The following is a 21,787-nucleotide window of genomic DNA, read 5'->3' as shown; positions in this document are numbered from 1 at the left end:
AGGGGAGGGGGCAGTGTGTGTGTGTGTGTGTGTGTGTGTGTGTGTGTGTGCAGTCACTTCAGTCCCTGTGACAGACCTTTTCCCCTGACTGACTGATTACTTCCAGACTGCCTCGTAAAAAAAAAAAAGCGACGCAGTCCCCTCCATGCGCCGTTTGGGCTCGTTGCGCTGCGCTTCTGCTCGGCGCCAGTGGGGGATCCTGAGACAATGCGGGGATGAGCTATTCACACACACACACAAACACGCGCGCACACACGCACACGCACACACATCTCCCCTATCATCATTATCAACCATCCATCCCCCCTGCCCTGCAGCGACACTGGCTCACTGGCACATTAACATACTGCTGCCTGCACCTCCTCCCCCTAGAAAGGCTACTGTCTGTCTGTCTGGGGAGCAGCAAACACACACCCAAACACACACACACAGACACACACACACTAACACACGTATTAGGAAAATGTTTATTTACCCAGTGGATGACTGAGGGAGGATATTCTTTCAACAGAGTTTGGTGTCTTTTACATACTAAACGGTTCTAGGTTGAGTCTCACAATTCAACATCACTGCTAATAAACTGAACTTGTCGAAAAAATGTTTGTTACTGGCTATATTTGCCCTTATATGCACAATATCTTGGTTTTGGTCTTATACGTTTTTATCTACTTAAGTTTACTATCTTTACTATGATAATTGAGAGTGGTTGACTATTTGCATTGTCTCCATAGAAACACATTTTTACCTGCGCACATTGTGTTTGGTTTTGTTTTTGTTGTACGTGCCTTTCTTGCCCTGTATGTGTTTCTTATTTTTGTGTAAGCTATATTTAAGTTAAATTTTCTTCTTGATCACTAAAGTATCTATCTATCTTCTATCTATCATCTATCTATCTATCTATCTATCTAGTTTTATGTATGTATTTGTCTATATCCTGTAAATAAATCATATATATATATATATGTATGAATGGATTGAATTGACAAAGAAATAGGGAGGAAGCTGTCAGGCTTTAGTTGCAAAGTAAGAAAGGAAATTGATCCTCAGCTGATGGAAAGTTCTCTGGACAAATACAGGTGGAAACTGTTGTGTTGATAATTAAGAGAGTGCGTGTGTGTGCGTGTGTGTGTGTGTGTGTGTGTGTGTGTGTGTGTGTGTGTGTGTGTGTGTGTGTCCAGAGGGGGGCAGCAGCGCGCTCCCCTCTGCGTTTTGGACATGCAGGCGGTTTATACTTCTGTGTGTATTCCCTACATTTAGTCTGGCAGAACTACCATCGTGTACATGTGAAGTCAAGGACTAAACATTTGTGTGGTTTATAGTGGGGAATAGGAGCGCAAGTGCATCCTGAGAGTCCGTACGCAGGGTAAAAGTGTACATTGTTTAAACCCATAGAACTGTAAAACAAGCTAAACTGAATGATTAACATGACAATATCAGAAATGTTTAATTTTCACCAAAAGAGTCTGAGAAAGGGAAAGTTTGGATTAAATTGACTATTACGCAACATGTCATCCATTAATTTGACTGATTCCCATTTAAAAAAAAAACATATATATGTCAAATTAAAATGAAAATAAAACAGGATCCAGGAGGGAAACACTCTAAATTGTCATAAGTTGCATATATGTATATTTTGTCACTTTTTCCTTATTTATCCACTTATCAAATGTAGTTAAATAAGAGCAAAATAGAAGAATAAACGCTTTAATAAGCTATAATGGATTTAAAATACTTTCATAAGCCTTATATTTAGTGTGTATCTAACATTTTAAACTTTAACACGAGTAACTTTAATGTGGAGTTCGTATCTCCGGGCCTAACTCCCACTCCTGGGCTCTACTCTCGCACTTTTCCTATTTATTTTAATTCCTCTATCCCTTTATGTGTGCGTGCGTGCGTGTGTGTGTGTGCTATGTGCGTGCCCGTGAGCGTGCGCCGTGGGCTCCACTTGATCTGTTGTTTGCGCAACACAATCACATTTCTTTTAAGCGACAGGGTGTCTAGACGCACACGTGACCGGGCGCGTCAATGCGCACTGGAGACTGGAGACGGAGCAAGGGCACCCGAGCCATCCGCCTCATTTACAGACAGACGCGGAGCCCTCTCCACATCACTCGTCGGCTCCCACACACGGAAACTTCGTGTGTGATTATACGAGCGTTGGATTATTTTTGAAATTTTTTGTATTTCTGACGGATTCGCCGCCTGAATCTCGGTGTTTTATTTAAAAAAAAATTTTGCGCGGACGTAGCCCGAGGGGTCTCTCGCGTTTTTGCCTCCTCGAACGCACAGGGTCAGAGATCCAGTCCTGGATTTGAATCCCCGGCTCTCCAGCAGAACCACAGACCCACTGCACACTCGCACCAGAACGGATAAAACACGAGAAGTAGCCCGGTGGTGGTGGCGGTGGAGGAAGGGAAGAGAAAGCCCTTCTCTGCGCAGTCGGATCAAGGATTTTGTGGATTAATGTTCATGAGGACGCGAGCAGCGAGCCTCGCTTTCCGTGGGATAATTGTGCGTTCATTTCCAAGCGGGGCCCACAGTTTAGTACAGTTTTCACCGCGATGTTTGTAGGCTCTGCTGAAAACCGACACGGGGTGTGTGTTAAAGGGGTCAGATCGCGGTGCTAGGCTGCACATCACCCAGCAGATCCTGACGCATCCGCGGCTACATGCGTCCGCGTTCCCCCCTCTGCCACGGAGGTGTTTAGGCTGCGAGATTCCGTTTTATAGCCCGCTCTTAAACGCCCCCGGGGGTTATGGTTATTTATCCCCCAGAGGAGACGCTGACTGTCCCGTGAACTGCTGCTTTTTTCTCTCCCCCCCCACCTCGGTGATCTAGTCTGCAGGAGACAGAGACTGGCGCATGCTACAGATTTCCTCCGCTCATCCAGCTCATCCCAGTTTTTCCACCGTCTCTTCTCAGGCTGCTTGTCACCGCCTGGACTCGGATCCCGGAATCTTCATGATTTGCGGACACCATGCTCGTTTTTTAGCCGGGGAACCCTCTTTTCGTCCCGCATGTTCAGGACCAAACGATCGGGGCTCGTCCGGCGACTCTGGAGGAGCCGCGCGCCCGTGGAGGGCGACGGGGAGGCGGATAGAGGGACGACGCATGGCTCCGGGGGCTGCTGCATGGGCAAAGCGACAAAGGTGGCCAAGTCCGGCGCCGGGTCCGAGGCCGAACTGAAGGCGCTGACCCACTCCATACTGAAGAAGATTAAAGAGAAACAATTAGAGGTGCTCTTGCAGGCGGTGGAGTCCAAGGGGGGCGCACGGAGCCCCTGCTTGCTCCTGCCCAGCAAAGTGGACGCCAAAGTGGGTCAACAGTCTTACTCTCTCCCCATGCTGCTCTACAAAGTGTTCAGGTGGCCGGACCTCAGGCATTCCTCGGAGCTCAAGAGGCTGTCTTGCTGTGAATCCTACGGGAAAATCAACCCGGAGCTCGTTTGCTGCAACCCGCACCACATGAGCAGGCTTTGTGAACTCGGTGAGCCGGATTATTCTTTTTGAAATTATCCCCCAATCCATCCATCCATCCATCCATCTGTACATCCTCACAACAATATTCATTTCTGCTGGTGTTGTGGGGCCTTATTCTGAATCCAAACACAGTATGTGAAAAGAATTGCCAGGCTTTTAAAGCACCAATTAGCCTAATTCAAATGACATCACCTCCTTTGGCACACTTGTCTTGAGTTTCCATAAGGTCAAACTGGGCCCAGGTGGAAACTGTGCCAAGTGGTCCTCCTCCATGTTGTCATTACATTTCAATTTAACATCTTCCCCTCCCAGCAATCGACTCTTACAATCATGTTTTTCAAACTGTTAAATGTGTTGATTGCCCAGTAAAGATCCATTTATTAGGCTGCCACCCAACATGTTTTTCTTATATGAGCTGTTTTATTCCAACTCAATACAGGGATATTTCCAACTTCATCAAACAAACAGCCCTGTCTGGCATTTCAGCATTTCACAATTGGCATTTCCAAAGTGCAAAAGGGACTCAGCCAGGGCTTTACAGTCTTTCCACGCTGAAGTTTCCAGCCCCCGTGTGTGTGTATGTGCGTGTGCTTGCTTGGCGTCCCGGGCCAAAAGAGGCCCGTATCTCAGTTTGTCCTAGACGCTGATAGTGGCCCTCCTGGCGCCAGGCGGCCCCCTGTTTATCTGCCTGCCAATGAAAGGCAATAGCCGCCCGGCCCCGGCCCTCTCTGCTTTCCTCTGCAGGCTCAGGCTGACAGACACAAACCCCCCCTTTTTCCCTGAAGAATGAAACTACTCTTATCATAAAGTTGAGATCTCTCCCTTCTCTTCCTATGCTCATGCGTCTTCTTCTTTTTTCCTCCCTCCACATGCAGAGTCTCCTCCTCCTCCATATTCTCGCTATCCCATGGACTATCTTAAACCACCAGGTGAGCCCAGTCTATACACAACCACAATCGTGTATATTTCTGCACAACATGCATATTGAACAGGCTTCATCTAGTATTCATAACTGATTATATGCTGTGTGACATTACATATAGTCTTACACACTTCCCCCTGCAGTGCATTTATGAGTAAGTGTGTGTGCGTGCATGTGTGTGTTTGTAGGAAATGGCTCCATGTTATGTTGTGATTTATGATAGCAGAGTGGCACGCCTGGCTGGCTGGCTGGCCGGGCAGTTCTTGTGTGGCTGTCTGCCAGGGCAAAGCAGCACAAAGTTGAGATACCAGCCACAGACTGACTGAGGACGTCACCAGGGGCATATTGTGTGCGCGTGTGTGTCTGTATTGTATGGGTGCTTGTTTGTGTGTGTCCATTTTTCTATTGTGAATCGCAGAGAGTGAGAGAGAGAGAGAGAAACAGGCAGACAGCGTTGTGTCTGGAGCCAGACAGCCATTATCAACTGGATTGATTGAATTATTAAGGCTGAGGGCTTGCGTGTGTGTGCGCGCGCGTGTGTGCGCGCGTGTGTGTGTCGCAGTCCCACATCTCATGTTAGTTCTTGGGTCTGGGGGAGAGCATTTCCATATGATCTTACAACTGTTTCCCCCACCACTTTACAAGCTTTAGTCTTGTTTAACTGTTATCTGCCTGCACCTGTGCCAGATTCCACACGCTGCTATTCCCTGGTGCCGGAAAAGTGGCATCAAGTTATGTCATCACCTATTAAAGTATGTTAAATTTCAGGATATAACCAGAACAATGCCATAATGGTGGGAGGGGGAAGGAGATGAGTTTTTTCTACATGTCACAGAAACAGTGACAAAGTATCGGACGTGCTGAGGCCCCTGTTAGTAATTTTCTGATTCTCTCCCTCGCTCATTTGCTCATTTATACCCCCAGTGTGTGGCTGTGGTGTCAGTGCAGGAAGAGCTCCGGGTCGAACAATGACCAGTCGGCCGTGCAGCCGTCCAGTTAGTCAGGAGAAGGAGAAAGTGGCTTTCAGTGAGTGGAAACAATAGGAAGTCATAGCAGCTGCAGCTGTGTGTTCTTCAAAAGCTCCCCTTCGCTCCGTCTTTGTCGTATTAACCCACCGGGCTTCCGTCATATTGTTTTGACTTGAAAAGCATTTCCAAGATGGAGCAGAAATTGATCCAAAGATATTGAGAGAGAAATCCTATTTTTAATTATTAAGTACTCAAACCCTCTTGCTGGTGGGACGTGAGTCTCGGGGCAGGAGTTCATTTTGGAGTCTTTCCTGCGATGAAAGGAAACGAGAAGGTAAATAGGAAATGCAAGCTGGATGCAGAGAGGGGAAATGATTATATAACTCATGTTACCACCCCGTTTCCCCTAACAGAGCAAAGTGGAAAGAAAGGGAAAAAAACTTAAATTGGTGTGACTGTGTGGGAACTGCCAACAAGAACAGAACAAGACGGGGAAAATATCACCAGGCCGTTGTGGACTCTTAGAAATATAAGTGCTAAGTGGAACCATAAAGGGTTCTTTGGCCTTTCTTCAGGTGAACCCTTTTTGGACCCCGGTAGAACTTGCTATAAAACACACTTATTTACTGTTGACTGGAGACTATGACAAAACACAAGTGCGATTAATTTAATAAAGATTCCAGATGCATACAAATGTAAAACTTCTGAAATATGTGTAAACCTTACATTTTCAAGGTTGACAATCTTACAACACCTATGCTTTGAATAATATTTGAATACATCTTTGAACCAAAAGTGAAACCAAAGCCCTTCAGAAAGTTAGCTTTTGGAACCCTTATTTCTAAGAGTGTCTCTAAGTAGATGTTTTTTTAATACTTCCTATGAATATGGACATCTCTAAAAAAACATATTTGCATAATTTAAGTGTGCAGCTCACCTGTCATGTTATTTCCTTGTTTGGTTGTGTTCAGCGAGTGCAGCTGCAGTTGTGGTTAATCAAAGGAGACAGTGTCTGCCTGTCTGTGTTGGTGAAGCCAGGAGAAAGACAACATATATGAATAGGACAATGGAGCAGGCTGGAGGGTACATGCACACACACATGCACACACATGCACAGAGGACAGACAAGCTTATCATGTAGAAAGACGGGTTTTTCCCCAGCGCCTCGGTGAGCTGTCAGTCATCAACTCCTTCCCATTACTGCAGGCTACGACCATTTTCTACACTATTCTTTGCATTCGCTCGATACGCGGCCGTGTTGAAACATCGTGGCATTCAGAAACTCTCAACAGTCAATTTTTAGAAAGCAATTCAATGTAAAAAAAAAAAGAGAAGAGGAATGCAGGTTTTTTTTTAACGATGATGGTTTTATGATTCCAGTGAGCAGGAAGTGGGGGTTATATGTGTCAGGGCGGCTGTCTGCTCCAGCAGCAGTGGCGGTCAATATGAAAGCAGCCCCAGACGTAAAATGCTACCTTGTCTTAGCTCTGGGGAATATAAATCACACACTGTTTAGCTCTTTCTCTCCGGTAGCCCCCCCCCCTCTTTAGACCCTGTGGTCAGCTGTGAACTGTTGCCCGGGGAGACCAGGGCAATGCAGCTGGAAGCCTATGAAAGCCAGGCACTGCCAGTGCATCTCGTTATTGCGACCGCAGCAGCACGGGCAGCGTCCGGACGGGGCCAGGTTGGCGGTGAGAAATACTTCTGAGATACTTCACAGCTCCTGCGGCTCCGCTCGGCTGCACAGGAGGCCAGCGAGACAATCTGTTAGACAGAGAGTGGAAGTATTCAACAGAAACGCCATCCTCCTCCGCCTCCCCCTCCTCGCCATATGTGGATGAGATGCTCACCGAGCCCCCACACGCTGTACGGCGAGAATCCTGTTTTCTTCACTCTGCATTTTGTTATTTTAGCCTCTGTGGGATCGAGCTGAATGCAGCAGTCCACGTGCACGTGCCTTACAAAAAATACACCCATCAGGGGAAAACTGCACTTTTAGAGTCACAATCCAGTAAGAGCGGAGGTGACCACTGCCACACACCGTGGTCGGACGGATGGTAGGTGCAGAGCAGCGTTGACGTGCAGTAAAAGGAATGTATCATTAGTGAATTCCAAGCTACCAGCAGCAGCAGCTCTGCGGCAGAGCTAGCCCCTCTCCCAGCGGTGTGTGTTTTTGTGTGTGTGTGTGTACTGCTCTGCCTGACACACACAGCAATTTTGTTAAAGCCCCATTCAGGTGTCATGTCGAAACTAGTCGACGTTACAAGCCTTGGTGGGAGTCCAGCATTCAGATGCTAAGAGGAGGGCGAGAAGAGAATGTCGAGCTTTTCATTCTCGTCTGCTCGCTGTTGTGCGCCGTTCAGAAAATCTATGCCGGTCGGCTGTCGAGGCCTTTTTGAGGCTCTGCTTGCCTCATTCATTTTTTTTATTTTCCTGGAATGTAGTGTGTCCTGGCAGCAACACGCACATATTTAAGTTATTTTGAGGGACATAGATTTCTGATTCTCTTAAATGCCTAAAATTCACAAAAATAGAATGTTGTGAGACATTTATCGGAGGTTTTTGGACGGCTATCACAGAACAGCAAGTGTTTCACTCCAGTCTTCTAGTGTTTGATCTGTATTTGGTTATTGAGCTGGGATGAGAGTCTGGGGGCCAAACTATAGCCTCAATCATTAGCAGAGAGAATACAGCCCCTTTCCAGACCCGGCAGCTCGTCTGTGCAGAGATACAGGGCTAACGTTTCTCCTGAAGCAGTGGATTATGGGGGATTATCAGGGGTGTAAGAAACTCTGCTGTGAGGAGTCTTCTGCATGTGTGTGAGAGTGTGAGCTTCGTCGTCAGCGTCTTCATTAGGCATTGATTTCACCAGAGTGATTGACGGCCTCACAGCTGCTGCCACACACACACCACACACACACACACACACACACACACACACACACACACACACACACACACACGAGTACTAATTCAAAGTCTGTCTCTCTCCATTAGATTCTCCAGACTCTGGACCCTCATCTAGTGAAACTGGGGGAACAACATACTCGGCCCCTGTGGGGCTTTCAGGTAAACATCCCTTCAAAGAAAATGTTTTCTTCGTCATATTCTTCTCCTCTTCTGCTCTGTTTTCCTTTTCCTTTGCATTCCTCCCATCTCCCCTCCATTACTTGTGACGACGAGGCAGTGATTGTGGGGGCCCCTGCTTCCCCTCTGTAATAAAAAAAAAAAAGAACCAGTGGAGGAGGAGGGTGGTGAATTTCTCCCACATCCACATAAATTCCTCCCTCCTGGCTCTTTGAACAACGCTCCTCTCTTCTCCTCTTCCTCTCTCATTCCCTCTCATCCCTTCCCTGTGTTATGTTGTAATGGAAGACAAACACGCTCAGCCATTGTTTGAAGAAGAATATGCTCTGTGCGTGTAGTATTGTGTGCGTGTTTGTCTGGGTGTGTTTGTGTGTATACACTGGGGGGATGACCTTGTAGACTCTTCTCGGAGCTCCCTGTGCGGATAAAAGGGAGACGCGGGCACCTTTCTCTCTTCCATCTGTCATGCACGACGTGTTTCGGGCCTCCTTAGCTTTACTTCCCATAATCCCCCTTTTGGCAGCGTTTGCCTTCCTTACCCAGCAGCACCCGGTCCATAGGCTACAGAATGAGCGAGAGAAGGAGTTTGCTTTCCGCTGCCTTGAGATTGCTCTATTGCTGTTCGCCTCAGATGGTTCTCATTACTGGGCCTTTAAAGCCTGTTTTATGTCAGTTGGTGTTCGCTGCCCATTTCCCCCCTCCTTTGTTTGGTGGTAGGGGGATGGAGGGGTTAGACTGCCTGCCTGCATATGTGTGTGTGTGTGGGTGTGTGTTCTTAGATGGGAGAGGAGATAAGAGCCTTACTTAAGAGAACAGAGGGACCAAAAATCAACCTCCTCCTCCTCCAGACCCCCAGATGGACACTAAAGTCCTCCCTGTGTGTATTAAGTAAAGACACATTTTAGACCCGGTTGAAAACTGTGAAACCCAAGAAGTGGTGTCTTAACAGGCACCCCCACGCTCCCTCCCATACTCCGTCCCTCCCTCAGCAAGCCGAACACGCAACCCCTCCTCCTCCTCGCCTGTTTTCCTTCCTGGCGAGGATGACATGGCAGCGTCGGGCCGGCGCGCCAGTGAATGGGCCCCCTCTGTAAAAGCAGCAGAGGTAGAAGAAGGCCGGGATGGCCAAAGCGCTCTGCCCCGAAAGCGCTCTGCCCTCATGATGTCTCTGGCAGGCTGAGGGAAAAAAAAACAGGCCGCTCCATTCCTCCTTCCCCCTCCCTCCCCTGCCTCTCTCCTTTCGCTCCCTCCCTCTGGGGCCCTGACAAAAGAAACATGGCTCTCGCGGAGGCCTGCTGCTGACCTTCTGATTCACTCGCTCTGCCCTTTTTATGTTCTTCACCAGACATATTTGCAGAGAGGAAGGAGGAAGAGAGAGGAGGGCGGCTGTGATGGTAGCAAAGACTTCAGCAAGAAGTCAGCGAGATTTGTGCGTTGTAGTAGAACAATTAAGTGCTTGTCGTCTTTTAGCAGCTGTTGACTTGCTCTGGAGTGGCATGATTTAAAAAGTACCCATCTGGAAAGCACAGCTAAGTCAGAGCTGATGAGATGAGGTTAGAGGAAACATCCTTCCTTCTCTCCATCTCGGAGAGCCAAGGGCCTCCGGGCTGGAAGGAGTTAAAGCGAGCCGCGACAGCGACAAGCGCAAATGCAAACTAGGCTGCCTGCCAGGCTACCAGCTCCAAAGCTCCTCTTGCTGGCTCACGTCATCGGCTCGGAACAGAGTGGAGAGTGGCGAAGAGAAGAGAGCAGGGGTTGGTGGCTGTCAGAGGCCTGGATCTGGGTGTCGGGGTGCTGATCTCATATTGGGAGCTGGAAGATGGGGGGGGGGGGGTTGGGCTTAGCTCTGGGGTTTGGTTCACCCAGGTTGGAGCAGTTTTGGTAACTCACATAGCTGCGTGTCCATTTAGTAAAGATTAAAAAGTCATTTTTCTATTAGATGAAAGACCTGAGATTGTGCCTTTGCTGTGTGAAATCAACTTTTCCATGCTTGTGCTGCAGTAACCGTGGTTTTGGTCCTGATGCAGAAACATTAGTTTGACAGATTTAGGCATGTTTTTACCATAATTTGATGTAAATTAATCCAAATGTTCTCAAATGTTAAATATTGTCTCAACACAGGCAGATGTGAAAGATCTTTCTGTCTAAAATTAGACACATTTTAAATGGACTTTGGAACTATCTTGTCAAACAGCTCCAGTTTTCTGCTCTTAATAGTTTTGATACTTGGTAATTAGGACGTGTATATTTCAAAGAAGATCAATTGTGTGTGTGTGTGTGTGTGTGTGTGTGTGTGTGTGTGTGTGTGTGTGTGTGTGTGTGTGTGTGTGTGTGTGTGTGTGTGTGTGTGTGTGTGTGTGTGTGTGTGTGTGTGTGTGTGTGTGTGTGTGTGTGTGTGTGTGTCAGTGGCATGCCTGCTGGTGCCGTCGGGGACTGACCCGGAGTGCCTGCGTGTAAGAGGATCCAGTCGGGCCCACTGACATGTACGCACACACTCACATTCTCACACACACGATACATCCACACAGACAGGCAGATAGAGTGACCTGGTGCGAGCCCTGGCGCACGGCCGACTGTCACACAGGCGCTTCCTCCCACTGCAGGTTAAATTTAGGCCCAGTTGTATTCTTACACCCCCGGCCAGTCACCTCGCTCGACAGACTGTCGTCCGGCCCTTCAGTCAGTCAATTAGTCATCCGGTGAATCGGCAGGAGGTCTAACCTTCATCAGGGGCTCTGACAGAGATTAAATTTAGTCTTAGCACCTCAGGTCGTTAAATCAAACTCGTTCTGCTGTCATGCGGAGGGCCCCTGGAGAAACGGCCCATTTTTGGTCCAGGCCCAGTGAGAGAAGGCCCGTTTGTGTTGTTTTGAATTTGTTTATCGCAGTTGTAATAACTAAGACACTATCTTAGGGAAACTAACTAAGCAATAAACAGTTCAGAAACAGAGAAGCCTCAGTCTCTCGCACTCCCTCTCTGTCTCTCTATGTCTCTCTCTCTCTGCATTCCTGCCTTGTTTGGGTTAGTAGGGAAAGGAAAGGGCTGCGCAGGATATGACCTCATGTCTTTGAGGAAAAGGCGAGCGGACAGGGAGGCAGCCGAGGCCTCGTCTTGACGGAAAACAAACACTAGGAGCATTTTCCTATACTTATTTATTTATTTTGGCTTCTACTAAGATTTAAATGTACATGTCAACTATTACATCCAGGTGACTTGACATTTTTGTGAGATAACAAACCCTTTCTTTACCGTAAAACTGTTTCTGTTTCAAACCCCGATTTTCTTTTTGTCGCTTATTTTTCTCCCTCCATTGCTCGAACAGTTAGAGGAAGGAATGAAGTGGGAGAGAAGATGGCGGCTTTGGGTGGAGGGAGAGATGGCCGGCAGCTCTGCTCTGTTCTCTGTAATTTGGAGGCCGTGCGTTCGCCAGCGAGTCGAGCAGAGCGGAGCCGGGCCGCTCCGCGCCGGGCCAGGATCTCTCATTACTCCCCACTTCCTCTCCTTGCGCGGCAGCCAAGCCGCCTCTTGGCAAGGGACTCAAGTTTGGTTTTGGCCGTCCTCTTGTTCCCCACCCTGTGTCATTATGCTGCGCAAATCGAAAAAACAGCAGAGCGGAGACGGCAGAAGATGGAGAGAGAGAGAGAGAGAGAGAGGGAAGGGAAGAAGAAAGGCGAGGATAGGGCAGAGCGTGCACAAGCTTTTCAGAAGATTTTCTCTCAGATTCGTGTTGTCTTCTCCTTAGCGTAGCATCAAGATAGCATTTATAGTTGAAAACATTTGCCTACCTTAGCACAGCCTGTTGACTGAAAGGTGGGCTATGCAGATTTGGCACCGAGCCTGAGCTGGAGGGAAGCCCAGAACAAGATGAACATTGTTTTGGTTTGCAGTCACTTTGTGGAAGTGGATTTTTTTTTAAATATATATTAACCACAGTGTATGAAGAATTGAAGTGAGAGAATGTGTGTGAAGGAGAAAGAGGAAGCGACGAAGGACACCTTCCTCGTCCCCCTTTAGCAGAATAAAAATGAAAATGGTATTAAGTGGAGACACATTTCTGCAGACGTGTGTGTGTGTGAGAGATTTCTGGTGTGACACACATGGCGGCCGTCTCCACCCGTCTGCCTGCTCATTCATGTAGTCACTTTGTCTTTTGTTTACTCAGACTGGAGGGGTGTGCTTGTGTCTTTATCTCAGGGACCGACTCAGCCACATCTCTATCACAGACCACAGTGCTTGCATACCACACACACTCACAGAAATACAGTTCAGAGGTACATAATTATTAATAAGTGAGTAACAACACCGTAGAAGCACCGACCGCACACAACTGGCTCTGTTGGTTTGGTTACGGCGCGTCGATTATTTTAGTTCCCACGGTGTTTCGGCGCCACAACAATGCAGCTGGTTGTTCGGCTTGTCTGTCCATCTGCCCGTTGCAGTGGGTGATCTCCTGACGTGCGTTTGCAAAAGTGAGCTGATGACATCATTACGGCCCGCCTGGCACCCGGGTATCCAACTAGCCAGTGTCTATTTGTCCTGTCACCCTGGGAAATGGGGCCTGCAGGGGGGTTGTGTGTGTGTGTGTGTGTGTGTGTGTGTGTGTGTGTGTGTGTGTGTGTGTGTGTGTGTGTGTGTGTGTGTGTGTGTGTGTGTGTGTGTGTGTGTGTGTGTGTGTGTGTGTGTGTGTGTGTGTGTGTGAGAACATGATGAAGTGTTTGAATAATAACTCAGGACGGACGTGTAACAGGGGTACAAACGTCCACATCGTCCTATAATGTGGCTGCAAATGGAAGAATCCCCCAAGTTTATTATGAAACCGTCTTGAGTTTTATCTTTAGAGGAAGAAAAACACAATTCCCAGAGCGACATCAAGACATTCGGATCAAGTAATTACAGCAGAAACTTCCACTCAGACAAAATTATGCCATAGATGGAGGCATTAGGAAAACGTGCTCAATTTCTCCATCCTTATCTTCTTCTTCTCCCCCGGTCGGTCGTGGCCGGATGGTTCATGTTAGAGTTGGCGTGTGTGCGAGTCATTCTCTCTATCTATGTTTCTGCGAGGAGTCAGATCGGCAGATAGCGAAACTGTGCCACTCCCCTGTGCGGTTTTCCTGCCATCAGGGCTTATTTATGCTTCTTGAAATGGGGGGGGCAACTGAGCGTCAACGTAACCTGCCACAAAAAATGGGCACTTCCTCTGTCACCTACTAAACCCACAGCCATATTTTTCTTTAAAGTCGGACGGTTTGTGACTAATCTTAGTAATGCATAATGTTGCAGTGGTGGAAAAAGTTACATCAAACCTTTTTGTGTTCCTACATCGATCTGCGGCAGCGTTTTCAGACTTCTCCGTGTAGTTTGGATGCCAGGAGTGTAAAAACATAGTAATGTGGATGTAGCCACAGTGTGGGACTACACTTGCTGCTACAAGCATAAACCTGGCTCACATTTATGAGGCTGTGTTGTATTGATGTGAGACAAGGACTATTCTTCTGTTTTCACTGCACAAATTGGATTGGTAAAGTGTTCTTTTTCTGAAGGGGGTCGCCTGACATTGAATTTCTCTCCGCAGAGGAGAGTGCAGCGTAGGAGGACCCTACCTTCTATAAGACCAAATAGTTTTTGTGAACGCAGACAGGAAATGCTGCGGCTTTCATTACAGACGGAAACACACTCATGCTCACAAGGTTGAGCATATACGGCGTGGCAGGGGGAACGAGAGGAATGCCTCCAGGGTGACCCTCGACCTTTGGAATAGACTTTCCCCCGGCTCGGGAGAGGGTGTTGACTTAGAAAATAAGGCGCTGTGAAGAGTCCTTCCTTCCCCCTTGAGCTGTTTCCTTCATGTCTTCCTCATTCCTCTCTTCAGCCGTCTTGTGTGTGTCTGATGACGACAGTGTCATTATGGTCTGGGCTGAGTAAGGCGTGCACGCACACACACACTCACACACACACACACAAATACACACACACAAATACACACACACAAAGAGCTCTCAGGGATCGATACGAGACAGTTCTCAGGAGCCTCCTCACTATTTACTGATGTTGATAGTGTTGTGTCCAGAACTGAAGGTTGAAAATCATGTGTGTACGTGCATGCATGTGTCTGCATGAGGGTGCAGGCGTGTTACTGTGACTGTGTTGACTTCTAAGAATAGTAGCGACCTGGTGTGTGTGTGTGTGTGGGTGTGGGTGTGCAGAGTCAGACAGAGGTAATGATTAACCTTTCCAGACTGTGTTTCTGGCCCTGAGAGAAGCACCCAGTCTGTCATCGCCCATCCCCCCTCCCTTCCAGCCGTCCCGTCCTCCCCCCCAGACCAAGTACAATTGTCTCAGCTAGCGTGGCGTCTGCTCCTAAAGGCCGTAGGACCATTAAAATCCATGGGGGAGCCGGCGGTGTGTGTAATATTCCCTGATTGTGGCATGGTTTCATTTACATTTATGTAGTGCTTTGAAGAGCAACCCCCAAAATACCATAAGCTTATCTCTCATTAAATACCTAAAAAGATATGGCTGCAGGGTGCTGTTTGTGTTTGCACAGTTTTGATAATAGCTAATAGCTCTCATTAGAGGCTCCTTTGCTTTTTCTTATATTACAATAAAAGACCTGGTATCATTATGATCAAGGTCACATGAAGCTCTCCACACCAGTGTCTTTCTGCAATCATGGAGGGGAGGGGGGGGTGCACCCCATGGGACAAACCAGACTGGGAAGCAGACAACTGACACAGGCAGGACAGAGCAGAAAAGGGGCCGGGTTGTGACAGATGGCCCCGGGGCCGCCGGCTAGCCAGCTTATCTTCAGCGAGGAGAGAAGCCTGAGACGCACACTGGGCTGAAAGGCTGCAGAGCAGACAAGCAGGTGGGGGCGGCAGACAGATAGACGGACTAATGCTCCGATAGGCAGACACCCAGACACACGCACAGACAGGGGTGGCAGTCGGCTCTGCGGATGGAAAAACGCACACTGGGGCAGGGGGCCTCTGCGGAGAGACTCTGACGACACCGTCTGACGCACGCGCTCACCTACATGAGAAGCACCTGAAATAGGGTCAGACTGTAACGTGAGGAGCTCAGAGCAGCAGACACCTCGCACGTCAACACGCACACAAACGCAATGTGTTAATATTTAAAATGCAGTTAAATGAGCCGCGCACTTGGAATAAGGTGTGTTGTGTACGGGGTCACTCACATTATAGTGCGCGTGTTCAGCAGCATTACTCATGAGGTGTAAGCTCATCTGCTGTCAGGACAAGCTGTGAACATACTCTTCACAAGGCTGCGCCCCACAGATGGAGGAGTCTGCCTGTTTCTCTCTCTCTGTCTCTCTGTCTCTCCCTCCCTCTCTGCTGACGTCCCAAAAAGAAAAAAAGAAAAATCTGGACCGAATTCTGAAGCTATATTTAATTTTTAGTCGGAAATCTCTGATTAGTTTTCGGTCAGTACTTCTTGTTCGACTGTGGAGAATGCGAAGAATTCAGGGGAGCTGCTGTCAGCCCTGCATAAAAATATAAAAAAATCCCAGAAGAAGCTACTGCACTCAATCCAAGTGATTATTTGCTTGGTATTAAAATATACTAGAGTATTTTATCCTCCTACTTCATTACATTTCAGAGGGAAATAGTGTACTTTTTATTCTTTCGTCATCCGCTTACTTAGTTCGCAGCATTGCACAAAAACTACTTGACAGGTCACTACGAAACTTTGTGGAAGGAAGTGGAATGAGTCAGGTAGAAACCCATTAAATACTGGTGTGGATTCAGATCTGGAGGCGGATCCATTAACTCGAACAATGCGAGATGGGACATTTTGCAACATCTTTGTTGATTTCTTACAAAAATAATAGATGGATCTTGAAAACAGAAAAGCCGGCATGTTTAAATGAGTTTGTGCAATTTGATGCAGCTTTATTTATACATTATCAGCAGCTTATAAAATACAATATATTATTATAGAACAAACTTCCCAGCAGGATAATAAGTGGATAATATTAGCTTCACCTCCAACAGCTTAATATTCAACTCACAAATGTTGCTTACTCGTTAAAGGTGCACTACTGTTCCTGTGAAAACTTTGGTATGATGTCCTCTGCGGCTGCAGAGGAAGTCTAAGAAAATAGTGTCATCGTGATGTCATCAGATATTTACTTCCTATAACACAGCGGCTGTTTTACAAACTGGATTTTGCAGATTCAAGGCTCCAGTGTTTTCACCAGACACTGAAGACATCACAGCTTTACTTGTTCCCTCTTTCTGTTCCCCCATCATATTTCCCTCTGTTGTTTTTCTGTCTCGCCTTCCAACTGTTTTGCTTTCATCCTTCCCTCTCTCTCTCTCTCCCCCCCTCTCCCTCTCTTCTCTCCTCTGTGGTTCTCACCGCCAGTTGGGAGTTTCTGAGAGGAGAAGAGAGAGGAGAGGAGAGGCGACGAGGGAGGGGAAGCGGGGCAGTTAGTGTAGTCCTGAATAGCAGGGTGTTTTCAGGCTGCAATGACAGGCTCAGACAAGCAGCCGCTCTAATGACCTCTGACGCCAGGGCCTGTCTCTCTCAGCAATAACAAACACACACACACTTAGACACACACACACACACACACACACACACACACACACACACACACACACACACACACACACACACACACACACACACACACAGGGCCCCACAGGTGAGCTCCACCAGCAGGCCCTGTGTCAGCTGTTAAGAAAGTCCACCGTGTCCTTCGTCTTGGTGGTTCCTGTACGTACACGCAGAGCAGACGTGAGAGCAAAGCCTGGGTCAGAGACTCTGTTTGACATCATCCTGAGACGTGGGAGATACTTTTCTGTCTCTTATCTCAAAGATAAATGCTTTTCTTCCTTCCATTTAGTCTAAGGTAGATAACCGGGTACTTAGTTTCCCCCCAGCACCCCGTAGGGACGGATTTACGATAAACTCCCCGAGGCTTGGCTCTGACCAACTTCAAAGAACACAGCCCCTCTTGTTTTACGGAAGGCATGCTTTCAGTTCCCCCCTCTCTCTCCCCCTCTGTTTCTGTGTCTCTTCTCCCAGCGTTGTCTCGTTCTTCCCTTTTTTTCCCTCCCTTGCGTCTAATGAAGGGGCTAATGACAGGCCGCGGCTAGTCCGCTCGGGCCGGCAGAGATCCTGCCGCATTAATGTTGCAGTTTGTCTCAGACGGGACCTTCCAAATTGCCGGTTGCGTTCACAGCCACCGCAGGATGAAACGAGGAGTAAGGGTGGGGGCGTGCGGTGGTAGGTTGGGGTTGGATGGGAAGGATCGGGGCGACTGAAACTGCTCTGAGGGAGGCTCTGTTCAGTTTCTCCCCCCCCGTCACATATATTTCCTCTCTTTGAGCTTTCTTAACCCTTGAATGTGTCTTTCATCCAGGCTGGATTTGAGTGTGTATGTGAGAGAGAGAGAGAGAGAGAGAGGAGCGAGCGAGACAGACAGACAGGATGTACAAATTGATTGCGGAGCAGTTGATAGAAGCTGTAGGTGATTAGGTGAAGTAGGGAGAGGAAGCAAAGTTGCAAAAGTAACAGTCAAAATATGGGAAAAAGCATTCCTTCTCTCCCCTCACCCCCACCCCCTCTTTTTCTTTTCCTTCTCTCTCTCTCTCTCTCTCTCTCTCTCTCTCTCTCTCTCTCTCTCTCTCTCTCTCTCTCTCTCTCTCTCTCTCCGTCTCCCTCTATTTCCCTCGCGCCTGACTGGCTCCCACTTTTCTAGCTGGGAGCCAGATTTCTGCGGAATAGAGATATGAAGAGGGAAGAGGGACGGCGCAGGAGGCACACGAAAAGGGAGACAGGGGAGGGAGGAGGTGGCGGCGGTGCTGGTGGTGGGGGTTGGAAACTGGAGCACGGCCAATGCTACACTTCTTTTACGCTCAGGGGGAAACTTTAGACTGGAGAGGCCTGGCTTGTCAACAATTCAGACACCAGGGCTTGAGAGTTAACGGCCAGCCTCTCTCGGCGGCAAAACGCCATGTGCTTTCGCCGTAGATGGGGGGTTGGGGAATGGTTTATGCGCTTGTGTGAAAGCCCCCTTCGTCTCCTTGCCGTTGCTCAGTTACCGCGGCCTCGTCTTTCTCCGCGAATTCAGACAGAACGTTTCTAATTTCCTCCAGCAGGGTGAAGCATGTTGCCGTAGGGAGACGATCGGGACGGGCCGGTTGACGTCAGCACATTGTTGGCCACGCCGCTACAAAAATACAGCCAGACAGACGATAAGCGTTTAATGCCTAGACAAATATTGTACTGCGTGTGGACACTTGCCTGCCAATGTCTCTGAGTTGCTTCTCCTGTCTGAAGTCCAGGAATTCCAACATGGTTTTTCCTGTATGGCAGAAATTGAGGATGACAGTTGAGCTTTGGCTCTCGACTAAAGCACATTCTCCATTTCCCAAAACAAGGAAAAGGAAGAGGTTGTGCAGAAATACAAATGTTTACAAAGATATTTCTCATCATCCCTCATCCCAGCCTCCTACACTCATCGTTTCCCCCTCTTCCTTGTTTTTGCTTCTTGATGCGTGTTTTCATGTTTCAGTGCCAACATGTTGTTACTGCGCCCCTTTTTCACATGTCTAACCATCTCCTTCCTCTGTTTCCTACCTCAGATTCCCTGGCAATGCAGGAGTCTGGCGAGCGGGCCCATTGGTGCGTGGTGGCATACTGGGAGGAGAAGACACGCGTCGGGCGCCTCTACTCAGTCCAGGAGCCCTCCCTGGACATCTTCTATGATCTACCTCAGGGGAACGGCTTCTGTCTGGGTCAGCTCTGCTCCGATAACAAGTCCCAGCTGGTGCAGATGGTGCGGGCCAAGATCGGCTATGGCATCCAGCTGACGCGTGAGCCGGACGGGGTGTGGGTCTACAACCGCAGCTGCTACCCCATCTTCATTAAGTCGGCCACACTGGACAACCCGGACTCGCGCACGCTGCTGGTGCACAAGGTGTTCCCCGGGTTCTCCATCAAAGCTTTTGACTATGACAAGGCCGGCAGCCTGCAGCGGCCCAACGACCACGAGTTCACGCAGCAGCCTCGCACAGGCTTCACTGTGCAGATAAGCTTTGTGAAGGGCTGGGGACAGTGCTACACCAGACAGTTCATCAGCAGCTGCCCGTGCTGGTTGGAAGTCATCTTCAACACACGATAGCAGCAGCCTTCCTCACCTCTTCTGCCCCCTTCACAAACAGACTACACCTTCTTTCCCTTTTTTTGTTTTGTTCCAGAGGTTCAAAGAGAGGAAAAAGGTTTTAAAAGAAGACGAAAGTATAAGATTCTGACGGACTTTGTTTAATAAATGACAAAGATTTAATTAAATAAAAATAAGAAGCGAAAAATGTATTTTATGTTATATATAAATATATTATTAATTGTAAATATGAAGACGTTTTATATGCATCATTATTTATGTATTGTGCAATGTGTTGATGAAAAAGAAAATAAGATGCACTTTGCTTAATATAAATGCAAAACAAAGAAATGCCAAAATAAAAAAAATGTACAAATAACATGTTTACCTTTTGGGTTTGTGGTGGTTTCATTCAGTTTTTTCAGGGGTTGGTTTGTTTTGTGCGTCATCCAAATTGGATTATTCGAATGGACCCGCTTGAAAATTCTCTAAAACCCTTTTAAGGAAGGTTTCATTATGACCAAAGTGAACATTGGCTCTACTTTGTGTCGCTGAAGGATGTCACGTCGCGGAACGCCAAAGCGTTTCCCCCGTGAGACGTGAGTCATAGTTTGACAGCACCGTAGCTCACTGTCCCCTCTCTCACAGGCTCATTATACCTTTTCTTTTTTTTTTTAATTGGGCTGTTTTTTTCAGGAGTTATTTCGGGATGAATGTCCCTCTTCCTCCTGTGTCATTAATCGACCGGTGACATCAGAGCCAGGAAGCGGTACTGCGAAATTTCAGGAACCAATAAAGTCAACAGACGACCCAGCTTCCTCGAGGAGCCGTCTCGTTTGAATTGGCCTGTAGAGGAAATAGCGTGTAACATGTATCAAACAATCACATTGAGAATTTCGGTGCCACACCGGAGGGAACACACACGTACTGGAAGATTCCAAACTTTTCTTAGACATCTTAGATTTCAGAGAGACTGGAGCAAGAATGCGTTTAGAGACAAAGGCCTATTTATGACCCATTGTATTTCTAAAAACAAGACAAAACAGATTTCCTTCTGTCAAACCCGAACAGTGTGTGCGTGCATGAGTGTGTGTCTGTCTGGGCCTCATCCTATTGCTAGTCAGATGGGTGTCTGTGAAGAGGATTACTACTGTAAGCCTGCTTTACCCACACACACTGTCTCAAAGACCTACATTCACAAGACCCACTTTCCGCACCATCCATCCCCCATCCGCTGCTTTGTTCGACAACACTGGAAAAAAGAAAAAACTGAGAATTTAGGCGAAGAAACAACATACTTAGTGGTACAAGCAGGATTTAAATGGAGCATGTGTGTGTGTGTGCCTCTTTTCCTGTCTATCAATTATTACAAAAGACCTGAGTGAAGAAATCCAAGAATTTTCTTGTCCCTGAAACAGATATCGTCAAACACAATTCAAATGTATCTCCATTTCTTATCTGTAATAGTTATAACATTACTGAAAAAAAAAAGAACTAATTGACACATGTTATAATTCAGGCTAAAAATATTCATCAAGGATAAATACCTATGTCGGTATTAGTGTTATTTGACTGTATAAAGTTTCCTCTGTGTTCACACGTGTTTAGAATCCTTCCCTCCTGTTTAAATAATGAAGGCGCCCAGATCATAAATTACTTCTGCCTCTTTATATTTAGCACAGACTCCAGGAACAAAGCTTCCTCGACAAGGAATATAACATATCCCACCAGGGTGGCAGGACCACATGGTGGGACCCTGTTCCTTGACATCATGCACTTTAAACTCATGGCCATCGCTGCGCCCGCCCCATCAGTAATCCCTAACCCTGCTAATACAACTAAAGCGGCTCTGAGCTATGTGTGTATGTTCGTGTATGCTGTGTGTGTGTGTGTGTGTGTGTGAGAGAGAGAGGAATGGCCTCGTATCCATGACTTCCCTCAGACAGGGTGACCCTGATTCTGCACAGCAATAATTCCATTAAAACTAATACAGATTTCAGCAGTGTCTCTAGTGGGCATGGAGATCTGCAGAATATTACACTTGTAAGCTGTTTGTGTGAGAGCAGCTTTGAAGAGAAAAACACTTGACAGGCTGGTTCCAGTTTTATTAGTCTGAGTATGTTTCAATTTGACTATTGATGCTGTGAGAATGACAAATGAATAAAGGCTCTATCTATGGCTGGGGGAAGAATG

At 47.5% G+C, this 21,787-nt stretch overlaps 1 protein-coding gene across 1 annotated transcript; it reads left to right on the top strand.

The window, feature by feature from the left end:
• Positions 1-1,986: 1,986 nt before the first annotated feature.
• smad7 (SMAD family member 7) lies at positions 1,987-19,975 on the top strand. The gene is made up of 4 exons (XM_035184865.2): positions 1,987-3,489; positions 4,358-4,411; positions 8,370-8,441; positions 19,077-19,975. The coding sequence occupies exons 1-4, from the start codon at positions 3,021-3,023 to the stop codon at positions 19,613-19,615; spliced, it is 1,134 nt and encodes a 377-aa protein (XP_035040756.1). The 5' UTR covers positions 1,987-3,020; the 3' UTR covers positions 19,616-19,975.
• The last annotated feature ends 1,812 nt before the right edge of the window (positions 19,976-21,787 follow it).

The sequence above is a fragment of the Hippoglossus stenolepis genome, chromosome 18 (assembly GCF_022539355.2).
Source record: "Hippoglossus stenolepis isolate QCI-W04-F060 chromosome 18, HSTE1.2, whole genome shotgun sequence".
Lineage (NCBI taxonomy): Eukaryota > Metazoa > Chordata > Actinopteri > Pleuronectiformes > Pleuronectidae > Hippoglossus > Hippoglossus stenolepis.
Note: the sequence above shows the minus strand (reverse complement) of the source record. Positions and strands in the feature narration are given on the sequence as shown.